At 47.3% G+C, this 25,396-nt stretch overlaps 1 protein-coding gene and 1 pseudogene across 3 annotated transcripts; both read left to right on the forward strand.

Moving 5' to 3' along the window:
- Window positions 1–9,786: 9,786 nt before the first annotated feature.
- On the forward strand, window positions 9,787–13,142 carry LOC121501316 (T-cell surface glycoprotein CD1a-like). 3 transcript variants are annotated; one of them, XM_041773260.1, is made up of 7 exons: window positions 9,787–9,918; window positions 10,353–10,619; window positions 11,300–11,581; window positions 11,779–11,892; window positions 11,964–12,057; window positions 12,391–12,481; window positions 12,602–13,142. In XM_041773260.1, exons 1-7 carry the CDS (start codon window positions 9,858–9,860, stop codon window positions 12,719–12,721), a joined length of 1,029 nt encoding a protein of 342 aa, XP_041629194.1. In that variant the 5' UTR covers window positions 9,787–9,857; the 3' UTR covers window positions 12,722–13,142. The 3 variants fall into 3 exon arrangements, with proteins under 3 accessions (XP_041629194.1, XP_041629195.1, XP_041629196.1); XM_041773261.1 differs by having other exon boundaries at window positions 12,626–13,142; XM_041773262.1 differs by having other exon boundaries at window positions 11,964–12,011; window positions 12,626–13,142.
- A 6,625-nt stretch (window positions 13,143–19,767) lies between these two features.
- LOC121471508 lies at window positions 19,768–24,131 on the forward strand (annotated as a pseudogene).
- The last annotated feature ends 1,265 nt before the right edge of the window (window positions 24,132–25,396 follow it).

Below are 25,396 nucleotides of genomic sequence, written 5' to 3' on the forward strand. Positions count from 1 at the left end.
TCTCACTTTACCTGAGACATGTGATCTAATTTTCATGCATTAAGTGCTACTCTCAGCTCCTGCTTGCAGCTCAGTTTTGGCTGCTGCTTATGTAGTAGCTGTAGGTCATGACGTTTTCATTTAGCCTCTGTGATAACAGAGCATGGTTTCAGGTTCACGTTCTTTAGGTTGTTATTTTCCTCATTGCTAGATGTTCCAGGCTAAGGGAGGTCAATTGCCTGGTGGTTAGCAGCTGTGAACACACATTGAAGCTTTGGAAAGAATACAACGCACCGGAGAGTTGAAGATTGCTACAAGAATTATAAATTGCAATATTTGGAATTTACTTTTAGTCCTGGTCCCCAAGACCTAAACCAATAAAAATCAGATAAGTCAAAAGAAAGATCCCGAGGAAAATGTCACCTTTCTAAAGGCACTGGCTTGTTCTTAAGCAACTGAGCTTCAGCTTCGCCAGAAGTGTCCTTCCTGGCCTAGCAGGTGATGTCAGAATTAGCGCAAATAGACTTTGGCTAGAGATTTTAAGGAACATTGCTGCACTACTATTGTTTTCGCAGCAGATTTTGCAGTAATTTAAACAATTAAGGAGCAGTGTTTGATCACAGTCTCATTTCCGTTTATCCTTAACCAGGGAAATAGGGATCTGCTACAGAGTCAAGGAAGATCCTATTCAACTCAACAGTATGCATTTAGGGGAGCGACCAATGAGATGGTTTATTTTGCTGGTAAGAAGTTAGGGGCACGGTTAGATTATTTCCTGGCCTGAAATGAATGAGGTCTCTGCTCCCAGCAATGACCTGGGAGATGCAGACCAGGATGCCAGTGCCAGAGTAGAGGGAGTCTACTTGGAGGTCAGCTACCCCCCCTTCCCAGTCAATTGCATCCAGAGGCCCAGCATTCTACAGTTTTATGGGAGTGTCAGTGGTCAGGAGCACTTGGTTGAGTCCCTGTCATTGGGACAAGGGCTGCCTTCCTCTGCTGATATTTTAGAATACAACTCACCAGGCCCTAGATTGTGACCCACACGTTCCTTGGAGTTAGGACTGGAGAAAGCTTCTTCTTCTTTTTAAAAAAAATATCTTCTGTTTGTTTCTTTATTTGTTTTTAGAGAGAGAGTGCAAGCAGGGTGAGGGGCATAGGGAGAAGGAGAAAGAGAATCTTGAGGAGGCTCCAGGTTCAGCACGGAGCTCCAAGCAGAGCTCAATATCATGAGCCTGAGCTCGTGACCTGAGCTGAAACCAAGAGTGGGAGGCTTCATGGACCAAGTCACTCAGGTGCCCCAGGACTGAGGAAGCCTTCTTTAACCTGCAGAGGACAGACTTGAGCATCAGTCATTAGACACTTAGGTCTAACGTCACTTATATCATTGTACCACCTGCGTGAGACAACAGGAGACCAGCAAGAGGTCGTGCACCAATGGAATTTCTAGAATTTGTAAGGTCTTTGTTGAGGATCCTGTGGTTGTCCAGCGAAGTGAGTGCCTTGGTCACTGGAGAGGGTGGAAAGTACACCCCACACGGAAAACACATTTCAACTGTTTGTTGTAGTTGTTCTGCTTTCTTTTCCCAAGATTGCCTCATCCTAGCAGCAGCGAGAGGCTTTACTGCATCCAGAAAACACACACACACACACACACACACACACACACACACACACGGCGATACGAACATGTCAATAAGCTGTACTGAGGGGCAGTTTAAAGGCGTCCAGTTGCAGGTGTGAAAATTACATAGAAGTCTCTACACCAATGTCTATTCATAATTGGAGGCATCTTAAGTGTATCAGTGTGGGTGAAGGAATGCAAACACCAAAACTAGGGGTAGGCAGGGAGCCAGGAAGAACCAATGACCTTCATGGGGCTTCCCAGAACCCAGAACCCTGAATAGATTGAATTTGAAACCATTATTTCATCATAGTAATTTTTTTTTTTCAAAAGTACATGGTTGCCATGTCACAAGGGCATGAGGATGTCAGAAGTCTGGCAATGAGGGTCAATCTTTCCAGAAGTGGAGCGTATGTGCTATATTTGTACAGAGTCTTGAAAGGCTCTGGTATTATTGATTTGACAATACTTTCCACGTAAACTACACACTAAATAGTCCTAATTAGTTTAACAAATCTTTTCAAATATCCTGACCCCAGAAGACCCTTCCCTTCCCTTCCCTTCCCTTCCCTTCCCTTCCCTTCCCTTCCCTTCCCTTCCCTTCCCTTCCCTTCCCTCCTTTTCCCTTGAATTTGATTTTTGGAAGTTTGTTTTGTTTTGTTTTTAAAGATTTTATTTATTTATTCATGACACACACACACACACACAGAGAGAGAGAGAGAGAGAGAGAGACAGAGAGAGAGAGGCAGAGACACAGGCAGAGGGAGAAGCAGGCGCCAAGCAGGGAGCCCGACTTGGGACTCCATCCCAGGTCTCCAGGATCACACCCCGGGCAGAAGGTGGCACCAAAGCACTGGGCCACTGGGGCTACCCTAAAACTTATTTTTAAATAAATTTATTTTAATTCTACCCAGCTTGATTGCATACTATCACTTCTTTTTAAAGCTACTGATGAAGGATTGTTGGGGAAAAAAAGCAGGCAAGGCCAAGCCCCCCACTAGAGCAGAAACCACCCTTAAAAGGAATTTACACCATCCTTGAAGGAGCCCTCCACCCTTTCCCACAGGACAGATGAGGACCTGATTGGATGACAGGTTCAAGGACGGTTAATCAGATTAAAACAGCCACCCCAAGAAACCCATAAAACCCCTAAAGTCCGGGGGCATCCTTCTCTGCTCCCTTCCCTCTTTGGGAGCGTTGTAGTATCACTTTACTTTCTTTCTTTCTTTTTTTTTAATTGGAGTTCAATTTGCCAACATTTAGCATATCACCCAGTGCTCATCCCGCCAAGTGCCCCTCTCAGTGCCCATCACCCAGTCACCCCCACCCCCCACCCACCTCCCCTTCTACCACCCCTAGTTCGTTTCCCAGAGTCAGGAGTCTCTCATGTTCTGTCTCCCTTTCTGATATTTCCCACTCATTTTTTCTCCTTTCCCCTTTATTCCCTTTCACTATTTTTTATATTCCCCAAATGAATGAGACCATATAATGTTTGTCCTTCTCTGATTGACTTATTTCACTCAGCATAATCCCCTTCAGTTCCATCCACGTTGAAGCAAATGGTGGGTATTTGTCATTTCTAATGGCTGAGGAATATTCCATTGTATCCATAGACCACAGCTTCTATCACTTCACTTTCTATCTCTCAATAATCCTTGCTTTGCTGTCCACCCCTGTTGGTCTGGTCTACCTCTCATTCTTCCAAGCAGCATGGCCAAAACACATAGGCACTAAAGGGGAAGAAATCCTGTAACACTACCTTTCCCGCAAACCTTCTACAATTTCCTTTTTTATACTCTATTTTTGTCCTGTGTTTCCCTTCAGAGAATTAGCCCCATTTTAGGACAAAATCACTTTCTTTTCCCTCAGCCAAAACATGCATTTCCATTCCTTATGCCCCTTCTGACCGCAAACACACCCTATTTTCCTGGTATATGAGGATATTTCCCTCATGATTTCTAGTAGCTTTCATTACATATATCACTTAGAATTTTTTACCCTTCTGAAATTTCATTTCTACCAAAAACTAAGAGGAGAGCCATTGTGAACTGTCTGTTATATCAACATTTTTTTTAAAAAATTGCTGATTTATGAAGACATTTAAAATTTCTGGAAGCATGTCTCACCCGAATTTTGCAGTGTAGCATTGGCATACCCTCATACTCTAGTTTTTTTTTTTTTTTTTTGTAGTAAGCCCAATGTAGAGAAGCCTGTGTTTAATTATGAATGTTCTAGGATTTTGTCTTATCTGGAAATGATCTCTATATTTAATGGTCTGAACTTAATTATTTGACTTAGCAAAACTTTTTTTAAAAAGATTTATTTCTTTATTCATGAGGGAGACACACAGAGAGGCAGAGACGCAGGCAGTGGGAGAAGCAGGCTCCCTGCAGGGAGCCTCATCCCAGGACCCTGGTATCATGACCCAAGCAAAAGGCAGACACTCCACCACTGAGCCACCCAGGTGTCCCATGACTTAGCAAAACTTTTTAAAGATTTTTAAGTTACCAAGGATTTTGGAATTATTTAGTTATTTTTATTTTATTTTATTTATTTATTCATGAAAGACACAGGTAGAAAGAGAGGCAGAGACATAGGCAGAGGGAGAAGCAGGCTCCATGCAGGGAGCCCAACGTCAGACTAGATCCCAGGTCTCCAAGATCACGCCCTGGGTTGAAGGTGGCACTAAATCGCTGAGCCACCCGAGCAGCCCTTGGAGCTATTTAGAGCACAGGGGAAGGGAGGTAAAAATAAAACAAGACAAAATCAGAGACAGAGACAAATCATAACCATAAATTAAATTTATAATTTAATTTAATTTAATAAATAAAACTGAGAGTCGCTGGAGGGGAGGGAGGTGGGGGGACAGGGTACTGGGTGGTGGACATGAAGGATGGCATGTGATGGGATGAGCACCGGGTGTTATATCCACTGATGAATCACTGAAATCTACCTCTGAAACTAATACTACGCTATATGTTAATTAATTGAATATATATAAACCTTTCAATCTTATTCACATCTATTTATTTTACTTGTCTTTAACAGTTTTGTTCAGATTACCCACAAAACTTCATGAGGCATTAGAGGAAGTCAACATTCATGTACGTTTTGTTGTAGTTGTTGATGGATCTTACACAAGATAAGGTAAACTTATTGGGTTAGTCAAACAGGCAAAAGTGTAATATTTAACGCTGAGAATTCTAAACATGTGTTTGATTTAATTAAACTGGTAATCTCAAACTAGCTTTCATATGAAATATTTTTACGTTCACATGAATAACATTTGGGTCCATTACTATTATTTTGAGTTTTAGAATACCCAATCCTCATACCTGCAGGCCTTCAAACCCACTAAAAAGCTCTTTTACAAATTAATTTTAGCAAAGTCTCCCCGAGACGGAAACACATTTCCAACACAGATATGAACATACAAGACAGATACAGAATTGACAGCTTCTGTTTTGAAATCACTGCCATCAAAAAAATAAAGTAAAATAAAATAAAATAAAATAAAATAAAATATCACTGGCATCATGGAGGTGCAACATTCACCACCTCTATAAGTTTTACTTGAGGTATTTTTTGTTTGTTGATTTGGGTTTTTTGGGGGGAGGGGCAGATGGAATGAACAAACTTGATTTGTCTACAAGGCAAAGATTTTTTTTTAAGTATTTTTTTGAAAGGCACAAGATTAATATTTATCTTTGGCATGTCAGTTTTTACTTATTTTTTTTAGCTTTAAAAAAGATTGTATTTATTTACTTAGAGAATGAGCACAAGCTTGGAAAGGGCGGAGGGAGAATCTGGGTGGAATCCACACTGAGCACCGAGGCAGAGGCAGGGCTCAACCTCCTGACCCTGCGATCTTGACCCTGAGATCCTGACTTGAGCCAAAGTCAGGAGTCGGAAGCTTGCCCGTTGAGCCTCCAGGGCACCAGGGAAGCCCTTTCTCCCAGGGCTTTCCCTTCTTCTTTGCACTTGATCAGGATTATCTCTCTGGAATTTGCATCTGGAATTCCTGGAGATCTCCCCACAGAACTCCACGTATTTATAGTTGGGAGACCCTGGAGAAAATACAAGCAAGCCCTTTCTAGAAGGACTTTGGATCTTTTAAGGTCAGAATGTTTAGAATGCATGTAAGATGTTCCGATTAAAAAAGGACTGTTGGTCTTTGACTTGCTTTTGGAACCACGCTCCTGGCCCATAGACTAGAGGTGTTGAAAGAGGAAGAGCTGTTTTTAGTTTCCCAAAGAATTTCCGAATTGCCTGACAAATATCAAAGGACTGACACATCCGTCCACCTGTGAGAAAGTCCTCTTTTCCTCTGGGGACCTTTAGCTTAGGAGAGGAGGCCTGAAGTAGTTTCCCTCAGCTCTGAACATCAGCTTTTACTTTGGCCAAAGTTCTGATGATGGATTTATGACATTTTTCAAAGTATCCTAGCAGGACGTGGCTGGGACAGCGGTAAAGGGCGCTGGCAGCGCAACCTTATGGAGCCGAGAGGCATCCACAGAAATCCTCCCTTTACCAGGCCTGGAGGCACCCCAAAGATAGCCAAGGAAAGACCCAACAGGGGGGGATCCCTGGGTGGCTCAGCGGTTTGGCGCCTGCCTTTGGCCCAGGGTGTGATCCTGGAGTCCCGGGATTGAGTCTCATGTCGGGCTCCCGGCAGGGAGCCTGCTTCTCCCTCTGCCTGTGTCTCTGCCTCTCTCTCTCTCTCTCTGTCTATCATGAATGAATAAATAAAATCTTAAAAAAAAAGAAAAGAAAAGAAAAGAAAAGAAAAGAAAAGAAAAGACCCAACAACCCGCGTGTCCCAGGCAGCAGAAAGTCAAACCGTGATCTTAGGACGTCAAAGTGGATGAGTGGGAAGGAAATAGTTATTTTGAGAAAGGATTAGTAGTCAATGGGTTTGGATTTGGCAAGAAAGGGCTAATGCGAACTTGTATTTAATTCCCTGTCTGCTGGGCTCAGGAAGTAATCGGTTTAAAACAACTCTGGAGGACCCTCCCTCAGGTGAAGGGTCTTGCCCTTTGCTCAGTCTTTGACAAAGGAGTCTGAGGAGCATCACCTGTAACTTCAGGAGGTTTTGTTTGAAAGGGTGGGGCCTCTGCAGAGTGGAGGGTGATTGAGATGAAAAATTGGGCTGGGAGTCCTCAGGTGAGGAAGGGTGGAGGGGCAGTAGGAGCTATAACAAGGCTTCCTTGTTTTAGACTTTTTATCAGCCTTTTGTAAGGAATCTTTTGATGAGACCATTTTTGGAATCCTGCCTTTTCCTGGAATTCCCCGCATGCCAATTAAAATAGGCATCTGTTTCTGTTTATTGAATTTGAGGACTCTGACGTTCAAGTGCAGTTACTAAGTGAACAACACGCTCTGATTGGAAGGTTCCCCTAAAGCCCACTGTAATTCTAGGTCATCATTTTGGACTTAACAATTTTCTAATAGGAAGAACCTCTTGGAAAACTGTCTCAGTCTCTAGCACCCGACCAGCAGAGCTGCCCTTGGTACCCGGCTGGCTCCCTGCTTGCGACAGGGAGTGGGGCACCTGCTCTGTTCTGGTTCAGTCTCATCCTCAGCCAGGTGCTTGTTTTTTCAGTTTTGGGATTGGGCCTCCTAAGGGTTCCCGCCTTTCTCTCAGCAGATGGAGCCTCTCCTCTGGGACAGGGTGTGTTACTGGCCCTCCCTCCCTGTGTCCCCGGACCCCAAGCTGCACTGTGGCTTCACCTGTGCCCTGAGGCAGAGGGGCTCCATGTCCTTCCCACACCTGGTTAAGGCTTCTTTCTGCTGGGAGATGATGGTCTTCCTGCCCTTCTCAGGCAGCAGGGCTCCAGTAGCTTCAGGCTTGTACCCAGCCTGAAGAAAGCAGTTCTCTGGTCTGTATCCTGGATTTCCACCTGGTGTCAGGAGCACCTGGAAAGGTCTAGGAGTGTGGACGAAGCCTGGAGATATAACAGTTTTCCCAGATCTTTGAATCTCAGGCTCCCAATGAGCAATTTTAGCTGAATTACTTTTTCTGTCTTAGAGAGCATCTGGCGTCTGTCTCAAGGAAGTAAGGGTTTGCATCCCTTTTTCCTTGGAGCAGTCTGTCTTTCCCTACATTTTGGGTTAACAAGTTGCTCTGATCCTTCAGCTCTGATGGATTCAAGAGACATGATTTTGATCATCAAGGTCTCATAAGGTTGAATGTGGGAGTGAGCTCTTTCTAGATTTCTATGTTCCAATCTTAACTTTCCAAAATCATGATAATATTAGGCTGAGATTGTTTCTGTTGACTTGTAAACCAAGAAATAACAAGACAAATAGTTCAAACACATTTATACCAAGTGAGGGAAAGCACAAACAAATATCGAAGAGCCTTTGAACACTTCAGAACACCATGAAAGACGAAGGTGGGCATGTCCAGCAGACATCATCTCATGGTAAGACAAGCATGGAGTATTCCAGCAGGAACAATAAGAAGGGAATCTGGGTATATGATTCCAGGACAGTCTAATGACTTCACTTGCTACATATTCTCATGGTTTCTTATAACAAGGAATAGGAGAGATTCACATTAGGACCCTCTGTGGAAACTTGCTGATTATTAATATATGAATTTATCCTAAACACAACTGTGTAAGATTGTCATGTCACCAAGTAAGAATACAGCTAAGAACGTTGGGATGCTTAAAAAAATTTTATGTTGAATGCTGCCATAATATTTAAGGGTAACTGGATCTCAGAACTGAACTCTTCAATCATTCGGAAATAATCATCGGGCACCTACCACCTGCCAGGCCCTCTGTTATGTGGGGGTCATGAGGAGATAGAAACACCTGAGGCCAAGCATGAGGCAAGATTATGAAGGGCCTACATGAGCAAGGGTCACTGCTTTACATAATATTGTTGTCGGCAGGCTTGTTTTTGTCTAGAGTGTATATATTATGATAAAACTCAGCGCACCAAAATGAATATTATTCAGTTCATGTTTTATTCTTCCCAAGTAGAATAAAAGCTCCTTGAATACAGCCTGCCCTGTGCACACTGTACCTTCACGAGGGCAGCACAGCGCTTGGGTCTCTCTCTCTCTCTCTGTCTATCATGAATAAATAAATAAAATCTTAAAAAAAAAAGAAAAGAAAAGAAAAGAAAGACCCAACAACCCGCGTGTCCCAGGCAGCAGAAAGTCAAACCGTGATCTTAGGACGTCAAAGTGGATGAGCGGGAAGGAAATAGGCAAGTGCTAAGTGGCTGGTGGTGAGTGAATATATATTAATGCCAGTCAGATGGAGGGGGAACTCTTCAGATGTTTCCATGTCCTGTGGTCTCTGTGATGCCTGCTGGTTCCTCCCGAAGAATAATGGAGGACTGGGGGTTGCTGAGGCTGCTACACAGGCAATCATGGGAGAATCAGGACAAGCCAATAAAGCTATTGTTAAAAAGAGACTCATAGGCCCAAAAAGGTGCTTCAAGCCAGGCCGAGTCCCCAAAACATGCTTAATCCCTAACCCAACTGCAGTTGCCACCTCCCCCAGAAATGTTCACCTGTCAGTGAGGAATTCCCTGGTCGGCCCTACTCTGTCCCATGGACCCTCTCCACCTGCCAAAGAGGAGAGGTCATCTGCATGGGGAGAGCCCTGCTCTCCTAATAAGGAGGTCACCTTCCCTGAAACATTCCTTTCTCTTCTTGCCAACTTCCTTCGTATAAAATCTTCCCACCTTTTCAGACCTCCTTTCTACTTACCAGAAGGGATGCGACCTGATTCTAGAATCACTTAAAACCAGTTATATCTTCAACGGTGAGAAGTCAGAGATGTGAAGGAGCTGGGGTTGGGGTGGGACAGGGAAGGAAATACCTGGGGTGGGGGGTCACAGGGCAGGAGGGACAGAGAGGCAGCAGGTGCAGGGCCGGTGCTGGGAGCTGGGTGTTTTCCTGGGTTACTGTGTGGGTGAGAAGAAAGGGCTGAGAGGTGGCGCCACTTCTCCAGACCACACAGGACTTGTTCTGTAGCATCTGAATCAGGGGGCGGGGGCAGGATGGGCGCTGGTGACAGGGAGAAGCTGGAGGCCAGAGGGGAGGCAGAGCAGGAGGGGAAGTGAGACTGAGTAGGTGGTCCAAGGCCTAGGGAGGAGCACATTTGCATTGTGGTAGAGACTCAGGGAAGGGTTGTGTGTGGAGAGGAAGTCAGAGGAGAGGGGCTGGGAGGGGGTCTGTGTGTGAGGACAGACGTCAAAGAGTGACTTTGCAAGAGAAAGAACATCTGCAAACACAATGCTGTTCCTGCAACTTGTGGGGTTGGCAGTTCTCCTCCCAGGGGGTGACAGCGAAGATGGTGAGAGCTCCGGTCCTGTCTAGTGGCTACAGGACCAGAGAGTGTGAGTGTGTGTGTGTGTGTGATTCTGAGTGTGTATACTTGTGTGTATGTGTTTCTTTGTAGGTTCTTTTGTGTTAGTGTGTTTGTGCATATGTCCTTCTGTGCAATTGTCCCTGTGTGTGTGCACGGGTGGTGTGGGTGTGTGGGTTCCCCAGCACAGACCTGGGCAGGGAGAGAGTCCGCCTGCTTTCTGAGCATCCCCGGCCCCAGGGCCCTGTGCTCTCCTGAAGGATGGGTGCGAGGCTCGGGCTCGGGGGCAGCATGTGTCTCCTGAGACGCCTATGGCTTCTCTGTCCTCCAGATTTTGGGTCCCGTCCCTGGCCCCATAGTCTCCACTCCCTCTCCTTCCCAATGTCCTCCTCTTCCTCAGTCTATCTGTCCTTTTCCCGCAGCCTTCCAGGGGCCAGTCTCCTTCCAAGTCATCCTGACCTCATCCCTCTACAACCGTTCCTCAACACGAAATCAAGGCTCAGCTTGGCTGAATGAGCTGCAGACTCACGGCTGGGACAGCAAGACGGGCGCTTTCATTTTCCTGTGGACTTGGTCCACGGGCAACCTAAGCAATGAGGAGCTCATTATAGCGGAAAGGTCCTTCTATTCAAACACCATTCAACTTCCTCTGTGTTTTCATAACTACTCCAGTGACTGGCAGCTTGAATGTGAGTTCAGTTCCCTCTGGGTGGAGGCTGGTCTGCGTGTGTCCTGGGATCCTTCTTCCTCCAGGAAAGAGGCTCCATTGGCTTCTGAATCTCATGTGTCCCCATCACGAAGCTGAATCCCACCAGTGTGGGCAGAGCGTGGAGCCAGACCCCGATTGTTGAAAAGCTTCACATCTTCTGCTCCATCCCGCTCCTCCCATTGACCACAGGCTGGGCTTTCCCGTCCCACTAGTTCTCCCAGGACCACCCCTTTCCTTGGCCTCCAACCAGGCAGCTCTGGTCCTCGCTCCTTGACTGTGAGTCTGGTGACTGACTCCTTGATCTGTGTGCTTTTCTCCCCACCCGTTCCCAGCAGCGATGTCTCTCTATGCGACCCTGTCACCCCCTGTGCTCCCTTCACCCTCCGTTGTTTCTAGCCCAGCTCTCCCACCAAGCACTTCCCTATTCTCTTCCCACCACCTTCATGTCTCTCCTCCAACATTCAGTCCTCAGTCACTTACTTGCTCCTCTGTATCCACCACCACTTCCCCTTTCTGTGAGCCTCCCTTCAAATCAAACTTACGTCCATTCCCTGCAATCCCCTTATCTCCAACTTTTGCATCTGCTGTCCTGGTTTCCACCCATCTCATTTCACTTCTTTTTCTCCCCCTGTCCTACAATTCACAGTCTCTCTTGCCCAGATCCTTTTCAGGTACAGGTGACATTAGGCTGTGAGCTGCACTTTGGGGAACCATCAGTAGGATTCATGCGGTTGACTTATCAGGGGGAAGACCTTATAAGTTTCCAGAACAAGTCATGGTGGCCATCTCCAAAGGGAGGAAGTAGGGCACAGCAGGTGTGCAGACAAGTCAACGAATTGGACCATGATGACAATGAACTCACACATGAGCTCATCACTGGCTACTGTCCACGTTTCGTCTTGAGTCTTCTTGATGCGGGGAAAGCGGATCTCCAGCGACAAGGTCAGTCCTGCTCCCTCCCTCCAAGATTCTGCATTTTGTGCTCAGAAATTTGTACTCTTCCTTCAAATTCAGGCTAAGAGAGAGTCAAGAGGGAGAGGGGGTGATGGTGACGGGCTTCAAGAGGCGGTAAGGTGTGTCTGTCTAACGTGATGTGAGCACCTCTCCTCAGTCTGTGAATCCCTGTCCTGTCTCCGCAGTGAGGCCTGAGGCCTGGCTGTCCACTGGCCCCAGCCCCAGGTCTGGCCGTCTGCGGCTGGCGTGCCACATCTCTGGCTTCTACCCCAAGCCTGTGTGGGTGACATGGATGCGGGGTGAGCAGGAGTAGCAGGGCACCCAGCGAGGTGACATCCTGCCCCATGCTGACGGCACGTGGTACCTTCAGGTGTCCTTGGATGTGAAAGCCAAGGAGGCGGCCGGCCTGTCCTGCCGGGTGAGACACAGCAGTCTAGGAGGCCAGGACATGGTCCTCCACTGGGGTGAGGAAGAGCTGGGGCCTGGCTGGGAAAGGGGGCACATTTTGTCCCACAGAGCAGGACAGCCAGATGAAACTTTTGGGAATCTAGGTACTCTGGACCAAAAAGAACACAATATCAGTAATTCAAGAAACAGAAAAGCTGAGGGCGAAGGTCTTGCAAATGTGGGAGGATGTGGTGATTTGGGGAAGGGCCCATCTCTGAGGAGGGATGGGAGAGGATAGATGAGGAACGGTGTTCAGTGAGGTGGAGAGTGACAGGGGCGGAGAGGTCCTGGGAGGTGCAGTTCAACCAGGGGTGGATGGGAAATGACACCCTCTGTGCCCAACCCCACAGAGCAGCCCCCCTTCATGGGCTTGGTCTTCCTGGTGGTGATCGTGCTCCTGGTGCTCCTGGCAGGCTTGGCGTGGTGGCTCTGGAAGCGCTGGTGAGTCTCTGGAGCCCTCTTCCTGCTCTTTCCCACGTGTCTCCCCACCTTTCCATGTGTCCTCAGCCCTCCTGCCTCCCATGCCCTTCCCCTCTGCAGCCTCCCCTCCACCTCCTGCAGGGGGCCTCCTCCTTGTTCCTCCAGAAAGCCCACTGGAGACCTCAGTGCACGGACTTCCCTTCAGAGCAGGATTCCAGCAGCCCCAGCCCCAGGAGCGACCTAAACCCAGCTCAGTGCTGACGTCCTGGCCACTCCCTGTGCGCAACTTTATTTCACTTCTGTTTGTTGATCAGTTGTCAACATAAGCTCAACATGATTTAGTTGGATTTGTTGTTCCTATTGGTTTCGGGAATTAATTCTCAAGATTTAACTCAATGTAAAATGAAGCCCCAGCGACCTCCATGTGTCAGAGGCCTCAGATGTCACTCCCTCCAGTGAGCCCTCCCTGAGTCAGAAGCGGAAGCAGTGGTGAGAATTTCCACCACACTTTACTCCACTTTGGGGATTCTATTCCTGCCCCTCAGCCCTATTGCCCCGTGTGGTTCCCTATTCCCTTCTAATTTTTATGATTTTGAGGCAAAGTCCATATCTTTTTAATAATTGTATCCTTGGCAAGGAGAGTCCCCAGTATGGATTATGTCCCCAATAAAAATATCCACTGAATTTGTGCTAAATCCATAGTGTTTTTCTGTGTTTTTTCTTTTCCTTCCTGACATATTTATAGTAGTTGAGATGCTTCATTCTCTTCTTTAAAGGTCCTTTCACCTGAATGAGGCAGTTCACACTTGACCTGTTCCCATTGACCTTCTAGGCCTCTAAGTTGAATCAAGTTTGCCTGGGAGGGTGTCTATTATTTAACCACAGACACCCATTGGATTGGACCCATTGCTCCAAGTATTCTGAATTAAAAGTGGAAGGCAGGATGCTTGCTGTGGGGGGCAGGGGGGGGGGCTCAGGGGCAGCAGCAGAGATGTCACCTATAGGGTCTTGGGCTCAGCTGAGACTCACTGGACCACAATTTCTACTTTTGCAAAATCAGCAGAGGATTCCCAGGGACCTAAATGTGATGCCTGAGAGGGAGCAGTGCAGTGTGTCCCTGGGGAAAAGGGTTGCTCCAGGAAAGAGAGCCCGAGCGTTGTGGTCAGGGATGAATGGGGACCCAGCAAGGAGCGCGCACACAGTGCCTCCTGGCATTCCCAGCTGCGGAGTTGCGGTCCTCAGGTCAGCAATGGTGAGCCATTGTTCCTGGGGAGATGCTCAGTGGGCTCCTGGGAGACTCTGCTCACAACACCTTCCACCTGATGACCACACAGCCTGGTTTTACGTGTTTCAGTTTTAAGACAGTTTCTCTAATGCATAGGTGTATTTGTACACATTTTATCTTATGGAGAATTTCCCGATACTGAATTACCAGCTCAGAAGTGTGTAACATTTCCCAGTTTGGGTACTTGACTGTCCGCGTCTTTGGCATCAGCCCCACAGTTGTGTTCCCACAATGTTTTTATTATTTTATTTTATTTTATTTTATTTTATTTTATTTTATTTTTTATTTTATTTATTTATTTTATTTTATTTTATTTATTTATTTATTTTATTTTTAAACATTTATTTTTTTTATTCATAGAGACACACAGAGAGATAAAGAGGCAGAGACACAGGCAGAGGGAGAAGCAGGCTCCGTGCAGGGAGCCTGATATGGGACTTGATCCCGGGACCCAAGGTCACACCCTGAGGTGGAGATGGTGCTAAACCCGCTGAGCCACCCGGGCTGCCCCCCACAATGTTTTTAGAAACAAACAAGAAATGGTCATCATCTCACCAATCCATGAACATAGCTCCTTTCCCCTTTCTCATGGCATCATCACAGGGTCCTCGTTACTTTAGCACTTTCTGGGGTGGATCCACCCCAGGACATCATGATTGTCCTGCCCCTTTTCCTGGATTTACTGCACTGTAGCTTCATTAGCACTGAGCTCATGGCCACAGCTCTGCACCGGGGTCTGAGCAAGCCTGCTGTACACATGCATATTGTCTGTGAGGCACATCCCACCTTCCTGTGCTTAGGTCATCAGTCAGCTCCGGGGCCCTGGGCTTCAGGCACTTTTTAAACAGTGATATCACCTAGAAGGACCATGAAAATGAGGAAACATGGCACCAATAGACCATGAACAAGATCCACATTTACAGTGTGGGAATTAACAGGGGAATCCGAGGGGCACCTGAGGTGGGTGACACGTCAGGCCACTCTTTGTGTCCATGAACAGTGGTGGGTTCATGTGTCTAGGGCTGCAAGTCAATGTCCCCAGGTAGGTCTATCAGCCCAGAGTCCACGAATAAGGAAATGGATGCTTTGTGACCAATGACCTCCATGGCAGTGCGAGCGGAGACATCCACAGCCTGACTTCAGTTACTCTAGATCTCGTTAATTAGCTAAAATAATCATTCTCAAGCCCTGATCTTGCAGCAGGGACATTTAATGTCACGTAGTGGGGAGGAAAAGGTCATCATTGCCTCTGGAGTGTTAAAATTTTGCTTTCCGAATCTATTTACCTGTTTCATTGTGTTTCTATCTAGTTTCTTCCTTCCTTCCCTCCTTCATTCCTTTTTTCCTTCTCCTTTTCTTTCCATTTGCTCTCTTCCTTCCTTTTCCTTCCTCTCTTCACTTCCCATTCCTTCCTTCTTTCTTTTCTATTTTATCCTTGAATTTCGAAATTTTCGAAAGTTTCTCAAATATATCGTTTTAAATTAAAAGGAAAAAAAATATTCATACAGAAGAGATTCGACTTATCTGCTTTGAAGAAATACATTAAAGAAAATGGAAGGTTAAAAAAAAATCACACCCCAAATATGGTTTAGCGAATGTTTTCTTAAGTCTTAAATTAAAAGGAAAAAAAGAACTCATTTACACAGAAGAGATTCGACTTATCTGCTTTGAAGAATTATGTTAAACAAAATGGAAGGTTAAAAAAAAAAGCAAAGACACTTAAGATTTGTATTTGTCCTTAGCAAGTCCAGTTTTAAATGGGCTTTCGGGTCTTTGCACTTGATCAGGATTATCTCTCTGGAATTTGCATTTGAAAGGAATTCCTGGAGATCTCCCCGCAGAACTCCACGTATTTATAGTTGGGAGACCCTGGAGAAAATATAAGCAAGCCCTTTCTAGAAGGACTTTGGATCTTTTAAGGTCAGAATGTTTAGGATGCATGTAAGATGTTCCGATTAAAAAAGGACTGTTGGTCTTTGACTTGCTTTTGGAACCACGCTCCTGGCCCATAGACTAGAGGTGTTGAAAGAGGAAGAGCTGTTTTTAGTTTCCCAAAGAATTTCCGAATTGCCTGACAAATATCAAAGGACTGACACATCCGTCCACCTGTGAGAAAGTCCTCTTTTCCTCTGGGGACCTTTAGCTTAGGAGAGGAGGCCTGAAGTAGTTTCCCTCAGCTCTGAACATCAGCTTTTACTTTGGCCAAAGTTCTGATGATGGATTTATGACATTTTTCAAAGTATCCTAGCAGGACGTGGCTGGGACAGCGGTAAAGGGCGCTGGCAGCGCAACCTTATGGAGCCGAGAGGCATCCACAGAAATCCTCCCTTTACCAGGCCTGGAGGCACCCCAAAGATCGCCAAGGAAAGACCCAACAGGGGGGGGATCCCTGGGTGGCTCAGCGGTTTGGCGCCTGCCTTTGGCCCAGGGTGTGATCCTGGAGTCCCGGGATTGAGTCTCATGTCGGGCTCCCGGCAGGGAGCCTGCTTCTCCCTCTGCCTGTGTCTCTGCCTCTCTCTCTCTCTCTCTCTGTCTATCATGAATAAATAAATAAAATCTTAAAAAAAAAAAAAGAAAAGAAAGACCCAACAACCCGCGTGTCCCAGGCAGCAGAAAGTCAAACCGTGATCTTAGGACGTCAAAGTGGATGAGCGGGAAGGAAATAGTTATTTTGAGAAAGGATTAGTAGTCAATGGGTTTGGATTTGGCAAGAAAGGGCTAATGCGAACTTGTATTTAATTCCCTGTCTGCTGGGCTCAGGAAGTAATCGGTTTAAAACAACTCTGGAGGACCCTCCCTCGGTTGGAAGAAATATTTTGCTGTGGCCCTTTGCTCGGTCTTTGACCAAGGAGTGGAAAAAGTACACTTTCAAGTGCACTTCTTCAATGAACGCTGTCTGATTGGAAGGTTCCCCGTAGCGCCCACTGTCAGTCTAGGTCAGTTGTAGTATGTACACTTACCCTGCTCCATGACTCCAGCTTCCAGGACTGAGGTTCTTAGACATGAGCTGAGCAGTGTCGTGCCCAAGATTGCGAATCCGAGAAACCACCGAGGAGCCTACACCCATGTAAGTGCACGAGGGTTTACTTGCAAGCTCGAGCTTGGGTCCAAGTATACTCGACACAGCAGAGCAGGGACTTGGACCCCGAAGTGGGTTACAGCTGGGTTTTTTATGGGCTGGTCTAGGGGATTTTCAGAAGGGGGGGAGGAATTTCTCAAGTTCTGTTTACATTCTGATATGGGGCTTTCATGGGCATTGAGTTCTGTTCTCATTCTAATATGGGACTTTCTGCCACGGGTGTGGGCTCTGTTGTCTTTCTGATATGGGATTCCCTGCCAAGGGCAATTCTGCAGTTTTTCCTGTAAAGTTCAGCCTTATTCATGGGGGCCTAAGATGGCTGTACCTGTGCTAACGCTAAACGTGAGGTGGAATGGCCTTAATTTCTCTCGGCCTCCACAAGCAGGTGCTCCTGAGGGTGACATGCTTGACTGTTTAGAATGTAAGGACCTCATGAAGCCTCTGGGTTTCCTAGAGCTGCAGTAATAGCTACAAAGGACGGGCCATGGGGTTGGGGTTGTGCATGGGCTACGGTGCACCTCATTGCTCAGTTTTCTTGAGGTTGGCAGGTGACCGAGTGTCAATCTGACCCATATGGTGACCAACTTCTGTCTCAGGAGCCTTCTGGGGGATGGCAAGGGCTCTAACAGCCTTTCAGTGCTCCAACACTCCCAACTTTGGGGCTGTTTGACCCCTGAGATCCCTCTAGCAACTGCCTTCATTTACACACACCAAGACAACAAACATGCACCTACCTATAGGATCTGGCCATAAGAAGGCCCCAAGCACCATCAACTCCCCTGCGACCTTGTGGAAGCTGTGCCCCCAAGAGTTTGGTCTCAAAGGCTAGGGGTGTGGCCTTGGCAGACCCTCCTGGCAGCTCTGTGTGTTCCAGGGAAGGCTGCAGGCCCCGGGTGGCTCCAGGCGTAAGCGCCTGCAAGCTCCAGCTGACCCTGCCTGGAAAAGAAATCCAATTGGATTGGGAATGCCAGCGAGCGGGGCTCCGGGCCAGGAGCTTACCCGCGGTCCTTGGGAAGGTGGGAAACGCAGTGAGGTTCAAGGGTGCCTGGGTTCCTGCTGTGTTTCTCCGGGTCCCTCAAGGCTGCTGGAAGCTCACTTGGGATCCCACCGTTACCACCAAATCTACTAAATAATAAAATTCAAACAAGTACTTTTGAAAATCTAATTGGCTCTATTGAATGATTCATGAATCGGCAGGACCCACCTTGGAAGTAGGGAGGCACTAGGGGGAGTTGTACAATATGGAATATTTTATAGGCCAAGGTGAGGCCAGGCAGCTATTAGCAAAAGAGAAGGAGCGTTCCAACACCCAGGCCTGCTTTTTAGGTGGAGGAGCAAAGGGTGTTATCACGCACATGACCTCATCTACCTTTTGAGTGGAGAGGACTCAGGTGATGGACTCGTTGGCTCTGATGGAAAGAAATATTTACTGACATTGACTGGCTAAGGCTACATTTCTGGTGGGGTTCAATTAGTTAGGATGGGTATGAAGCCCCCGTGTGCAGACTCCATTCAGGGCATCATTCTGGACAAACAATTTTCTAATAGGAAGAACCTCATGGAGAACTGTCCCAGTCTCTAGCACCCGACCAGCAGAGCTGCCCTTGGTACCCGGCTGGCTCCCTGCTTGCGACAGGGAGTGGGGCACCCGCTCTTTTCTGGTTCAGTCTCATCCTCAGCCAGGTGCTTGGTTTTTCAGTTTTGGGATTGGGCCTCCTAAGGGTTCCCGCCTTTCTCTCAGCAGATGGAGCCTCTCCTCTGGGACAGGGTGTGTTACTGGCCCTCCCTCCCTGTGTCCCCGGACCCCAAGCTGCACTGTGGCTTCACCTGTGCCCTGAGGCAGTGGGGCTCCCTGTCCTTCCCACACCTGGTTAAGGCTTCTTTCTGTTGGGAGATGATGGTCTTCCTGCCCTTCTCAGGCAGCAGGGCTTCAATAGCTTCAGGCTTGTACCTGGAGAAAGCAGTTCTCTGGTCTGTATCTTGGCTGCCAGCCTTTCAGGAGCACCTGGTGTAGTCAATGGAAGAAGTCTAGAGATAAGGATAATTTCCTGATTCTGTGATTCTCGGGGTTCCAGGTACTCATGCCAGCCTTTAGTCATCTGTTTACAATTTCAGTGGAATTATTTGTTCTGACTTAATTATTTTTTCTGAGCATCTGTCATATGTCCCCAGTAAGCAAGCATCCCCTATTTCCTTTGAAGAGTCTGTCTTTCCATATATTTTGATTACCACGTTGCTCTGATCCTCTGGCTCTGATGGATTCAAGAGACAAGGTTTTGGTTATCCAGCTCTTAAAATTCTTAACTACGGGAGTGGGTTCTTTCTATATTCCAATCATAACTTTCTAAAAAAATATTATCTGTTTAACATTAGCTTGAGATTACATCTGTTCACCTGTTAACCAAGAAATAACAAGTCAAACACATTTATCCAGGTGATACAAAGCACAAACAAATATTGAAGTGTCATAAAACACTTAAGACCATCATGAAAAAGGAAGGTCAGCATGTCCAGCAGAGGTCAGCTCATGAGAAAACAAGCATGGAACTTTTAAGCAGGAAGAGTAAGAAGGGACTCTGGATACATGATTCTAGAACATTCTACTAACTTCACTTGCTTCACATTCTCATGGTTTCTTTTTTTTTTTTCTCATGGTTTCTTATAACAAGTAATAAGAGTTTCAAGCAGGACCCTCTGTGTAAACTCCATAATTATTTGCATATGACTTTATTTTGAAAAAAAAAATTGGTAAGATTGTCATCTCATGAAGTAGGAATGCAACTAATAATTTTGTGATGCTTACAAAATTTTTATGTTGAATATCTCCAGGGTTTTGAGAGTAATTGGACCCCAGAACTGAACTATTCAATCATTCAGAAATAACCATTGGGCACCTACCACATGCCAGGCCCTCTGTTATGTTGGGGTCGTGAAGGGGGAGAAATGCCTGAGGCCAAGCAGTGAGTCAAGATTATGAATGAGCAAGGGTCACCACTTTAGAAATATTATTTCCAGCAGGCTTGTTTTCATCTAGATTGTGTGTATTATAATAAAGCTCAGCACACCAAAATGAATAGTCTTCATTCAAGTGTTATCTTCCTAAGTAAACTAGGAACTCCTTGAAGAAAGTGACTGTGAACACTGTATTTTCATGAAGGCAGCACGGTGCTTGGATCTAGGCAGGTGCTAAATGTCGAATTGGTGTGTGAGTAGATATTAATGCCAGTCAGATGGAGGGGGTATTTTTCAGTTGTTTCCATGTCCTGTGGTCTCAGTGATGCCTAAGAAAATGGAGGTTCCTCCCTAAGAAAATGGAGGACTGGGGGTTGCTGAGACTCTTACATAAGCAACCATGGGGGAATTTGTACAAGTAAATAGAGTAATTGTTTTGAAGAAACCCATAAGCTGAAAATGGCATCTCAGGCCAGGCCAAGTCCCCAACCCTTGATTAATCCTTAACCCAACTGCAATTCCAACCTCCCCCAGAAATGTTCACCATCAGTGAGGAATTCTCTGGTCAGCCCCAGTGAGTTACTCTGTCACATGTGCCCTCTCCACCCTGCAAGGAGGGGAGGTCATCTGCATGGTAAGACCCCCTGCTCTTCCATTTAAGGGAAGTTGACCTTGCCTGAAACACTCCTGTCTTTTTTGTCAACTTCCTTCCAACAAAAACCCCCCATTTGCACCACTCATCAGAGCTCCCCTCTATCAGCCCGATGGGAGGCTGCCCTACTCTCGAATCACTTAAGAAAACCAGGTAGGTCTTCAGACTTATCTGGTTGATTTTGTTTTTTAACTAAAGCAATGAGAGGACAGATATGTGAATGAGTTGGAGGGTTGCTGGTGAGACGGGGAAGGAAATACCTGGGCGGGGGGGGGGAGTCCACAGGGCAGGAGGGACAGAGAGACAGCAAGTGCAGGGCTGGTTCTGGGAGCTGGGTGTTTTCCTGGGTTACTCTCTGGGTGAGAAGAAAGGGCCTGAGAGGTGGGGGTCACTTTTCCAGGCCACACAGGACTTGTTCTGTATCATCTGAATCAGGGGGCGGGGGCGGGATGTTCTGGTGACAGGGAGAAGCTGGAGGCCAGAGAGGATGGTCAGAGCAGGAGGGGAAGTGAGACTGAGTAGGTGTCCAGGAGGAGCACATTTGTGTTGCTGCACACAACTCAGGGAAGTGTTGTGTGTGAAGAGGAAGTCAGAGGAGAGGGGCTAGGAGGGGGTAGGTGTGTGAGGACAGATGTCAAAGAGCGACTTTGCAAGAGAAAACATCTGCAAACACAATACTGTTCCTGCAACTTGTGCTGTTGGTGGTTCTCCTCCGGGGCGGGGTGGGGGATGGGGGGGTGGGGGTAGGGGGGATGGGGAGGTGACAGCGAAGATGGTGAGAGCTCAGGTCCTGCCCAGTGGGTGCACGTGTGCATGTGTGTGTGTGTGTGTGTGTGTACATGTGTTGGCGTGTCTGTATGTGTGTTTTATTATGCACGCGTGTGTATGAGTGTGTATGTGTGCGTGTCTGTACATGTATTTCCCCGTGCCTGTACGCTTGTGTGCATGTGATTCTATGTATGTTCTTTTGTGTTAGAGTGTGTAAATGTGTGTGAATTTGTATCGATGTGTAGGTGTGTTTCTGCACGTGTACATGTGTACTCATGGTGAGGGTGGGGGTACATGTGTGCACTAGTGGTGTGTTGTGTGTGCACGGGGGGTGTGGGTTCCCCAGCACGTACCTGGGCAGGGAGAGAGTCAGCTGGGTTCTTCCCGAGCATCCCCGGCCCCAGGGCCCTGTGCTCTCCTGAAGGGTGGGTGCGAGGCTCGGGCTCGGGGGCAGCACGTGTCTCCTGAGACTACTATGGCTTCTGTCCTCCAGCTTTTGGGTCCCGTCCCCGGCTCCTCTCCATTCCCTCTCCTTCCCAATGTCCTCCTCTTCCCACAGCCTTCCAGGGGCTGATGTACTTCCACATCATCCTGACCACAGCCTTCTACAACTGTTCCTCAACACAAAATCAAGGCTCAGATTGGCTGGGTGAGCTGCAGACTCCTGGCCGGGACCCCAAGACTGGCAGTTTCTTTTACCGGCAGCCTTGGTCCAAGGGCAACTTCAGCAACAAGGAGCTGATGAAAGCAGAAAACTTATTCCATACCTTCTCCATTAGATCTCCTCTGATATTTCAGGATCATTTCAGTGACTGGCAGCTCGAATGTGAGCTCAGTTCCCTCTGGGTGGGATGGAGGAGGCTGGTCTGCATGTGTCCTGGAATCCTTCTTCCTCCAGGAAAGAGGCTCCATTGGCTTCTGAACCTCATGTGTCCCCATCACGAAGCTGAATCCCACCAGTGTGGGCAGAGTGTGGAGCCAGACCCCGATTGTTGAAAAGCTTCCCATCTTCTGCTCCATCCCGCTCCTCCCATTGACCACAGGCTGGGCTCTCCCGTCCCACTAGTTCTCCCACGACCACCCCTTTCCCTGGCCTCCAACCAGGCAGCTCTGGTCCTCGCTCCTTGACTGTGAGTCTGGTGACTGACTCCTTGATCTGTGTGCTTTTCTCCCATTTTGTCTCATCAATGATGTTTAACTATGTGTTCCCTGTAACCCACAGCACTCCCTTCACCCTACATCGTTTTTACCCCAGCTATCCCTCTGAGCCCTTTGTTATTCTCTACCCACACCCATACACCCATCATGTCTCTCCTCCAACATTTGTTCTTTCCTCAGTCATTCATCTCTTTCTCCAACTTGGTCAAACACCACTTCTCCTGTGTGAGCCTCCCCTCAAACCAAAGCATTTCCCTCTAATCCCCTGAACTTCCCCTTTGCTTCCATCATCAAGTGTTCCACTCATGTCACTTCATCTCCTTCACTCGCTGTGTCCTGTAACTCACAGTCTCTCTTCCCCAGATCCCTTTCAGGTACAGATGGTATTAGGCTGTGATTCTCACATTGGAGAAGCATCAGTAGATTCACCAAGATGGCTTATCAAGGATCTGATCTCCTGAGCTTCCAGAACATGTCATGGTGGCCATCTCCAAAGGGAGGAAGTAGGGATCAGTAGGTCTCTATTCAACCAGGACCATGTTTCCCATGAAATAGTACACAAGCTCTTCAATGAGATCTGCCCCTGCATCCTGTTGAGTCTTCTTGATGCAGGGAAGGTGGATTTCCAGCGACAAGGTCAGTCCTGCTCCCTCCCTCCAAGATTCTGCATTCTGCACTCAGGAATCTGCACTCTTCCTTCAAATTCAGGGTAAGATAGAGTCAAGAAAGAGAGGGGTTGATGGTGATGGGCTTCAAAAGGCAGAAAGGTGTGTCTATCCAAAGTGATGTGAGCACCTCCCCTCAGTCTGTGAATCCCTGTCCTGTCTCTGCAGTGAGACCCCGAGGCCTGGCTGTCCGCTGGCCCCAGCCCTGGGCCTGGCCATCTGTGGCTGGTGTGCCACGTCTCCAGCTTCTATCCCAAGCCTGTGCGGGTGATGTGGATGTGGGGTGAGCAGGGGCAACAGGGCACCCGGCGAGGTGATGTCCTGCCCCATGCTGATGGGACATGGTATCTCTGAGTGAACCTGTATGTGGCAGCCTGGGAGGTGGCCGGCCTGTCCTGGCAGGTGAGACACAGCAGTCTAGGGGGCCAGGACATGGTTTTCCACTGGGGTGAGAAAGAGCTGGGGCCCAAGTGGGAAAAGGGGGCAGTGGTCTTTCAGCAGAGTTGGGGAGCCTGATGAAATATTTGGGAATCTAAGGACTGCAGACCAAAAAGGACTTAAAATTAATAATTCAAGAAACAGAAGAACTGAGGGTGAGGGTCCTGCAGGTGTGGGAACATGGGGAGGTTTGGATGAATGGTCTATTTCAGAAGTGGGATGGGAGAAAAAAGTGGAAGAGAGAGGTTGGTTCAGCAAAGATGACACAAGTAAAGAGGACCAAGGAGTACAGTTCAACCCAGGGTGGACAGGAAATGATACCCTCTGTGCCCAACCCCACAGAGAAGCCCCCCTTCATGGGCTTGGTCTTCTTGGTGGTGATCGTGCTCCTGGTGCTCCTGGCAGGCCTGGCGTGGTGGCTCTGGAAGTGCTGGTGAGTCTCTGGAGCCCCCTTCCTGCTCTTTCCCACGTGTCTCCCCACCTTTCCATGTGTCCTCAGCCCTCCTGCCACCCATGCCCTTCCCCCCTGCAGCCTCCCCTCCACCTGCTGCAGAGGGCCTCCTCCTTGTTCCTCCCAGGAAAACACCTGGAGACCTCAGTGCACAGACTTCCCTTTGGAGCAGGATCCCAGCAGCCCAGGCCCCAGGACTGACCTAAACCCAGCTCAGCACTGATGTTCTGGCAACTCCCTGTGTGCAACTTTATTGAACTTCTGTTTATCGATCAGTTGTCAATATAAGCTCAGCGTTATTTAGTGGGGTTTCTTGTTCTGGTTGGTTCTTGAACTGGAGTCTGAAAGTTTAACTCAATATAAAATGAGGTCCCAGCAACCTCTATGGGTCACAGGCATTAGATGTCACTTCCTCCAGTGAGCCCTCCCTGAGTCAGAAGTGGAAACAATCTCTGCCCGGTGAGAATATCTACCACTTTAACCTGCAGTTTGCTAAACTATTCCTGAACCCCAGGTCTTGTTGCCCCTTGTAGTCCCTTTTCCTTTGTAATTCTTAAAATTCTTGAAAGAAAGATCATGTCCTTTCTATATTTGCATCCTTGCCAACGAACCTCACCTATATGGAATTTGTACTCAATAAAAATATATGTTGAATGTAGACAAATTCATAGTGTTTTTTTTTTCTTTTGCTTCCCAATATGTTTGTAGTTGAGACATTTGATGCCTTTTTTTTGTAAAAATCCCCTCACCTGGCTAGTGTCTTCACTCTTTCTCTGTTCCTGTTGACATCTCCAGGTCCTTAAGTAGAAACAAGTTTGCCTGGGAGGATGCCTATTATTTAACCACAGACACCCATTGGACTGGACCTGTTGCACCAAATATTCTGAATTACAAGTGGAAGGCAGGATGCTTGCTGTGTGTGGGGCTCAAGGGCAGCAGCAGAGATGTCACCTTGGGGCTTGATAGAGATATAGGGTCTTGGGCTCAGCTGAGACTCACTGAACCACAATTTCTACTTTTGCAAAATCAGCAGAGGATTCTCAGCGACCTAAATGTGATGCCTGAGAGGGAGCAGGGGAAGTGTGTCCCTGAAGGGTAAAGAGAAAATCCAGAAAAGGGAACATTTACCTCTCAGGAATGAATGGGGATCCATCAAGGAGGATGCTTATAGTTCATCCTGGCATTTGTGGCTGGTGTATTCTAGTCACTGGAGACCGGGAGTCAGTGACAGTGAGCCCCAGGAGTACTCCTGGGGCAAAATCGAGGTTGAGTGTCTGGGGGACTCTGTTCATAATGCTTGCCAACTGATGACTACCCATCTTGGTTTCATGTGTGTTTCTGTTTAAAGACAGCTTCTTTAATACATATGTGTATTTGTAAACAATTTATCATATAGAATATTTCCCTGTACTGAAATACCAGCTCAGAAGGATGTAACTTTTCCAGCTTAGGTACTGTGAGCACCGTTTTTTTTGGCCTTCAGCCCTG

This window comes from Vulpes lagopus, chromosome 11 (assembly GCF_018345385.1).
Source record: "Vulpes lagopus strain Blue_001 chromosome 11, ASM1834538v1, whole genome shotgun sequence".
NCBI classification, from domain to species: Eukaryota; Metazoa; Chordata; class Mammalia; order Carnivora; family Canidae; genus Vulpes; species Vulpes lagopus.

Coding starts and splice junctions, on each gene's coding strand:
- LOC121501316 (XM_041773260.1), top strand. CDS start 9,858: ATGCTGTTCCTGCAACTTGTGGGGTTGGCAGTTCTCCTCCCAGGGGGT. Junction 9,919..10,352: donor AGGGGGTGACAGCGAAGATG/GTGAGAGCTCCG, acceptor CTTTTCCCGCAG/CCTTCCAGGGGCCAGTCTCC. Junction 12,482..12,601: donor TGGTGGCTCTGGAAGCGCTG/GTGAGTCTCTGG, acceptor CACCTCCTGCAG/GGGGCCTCCTCCTTGTTCCT.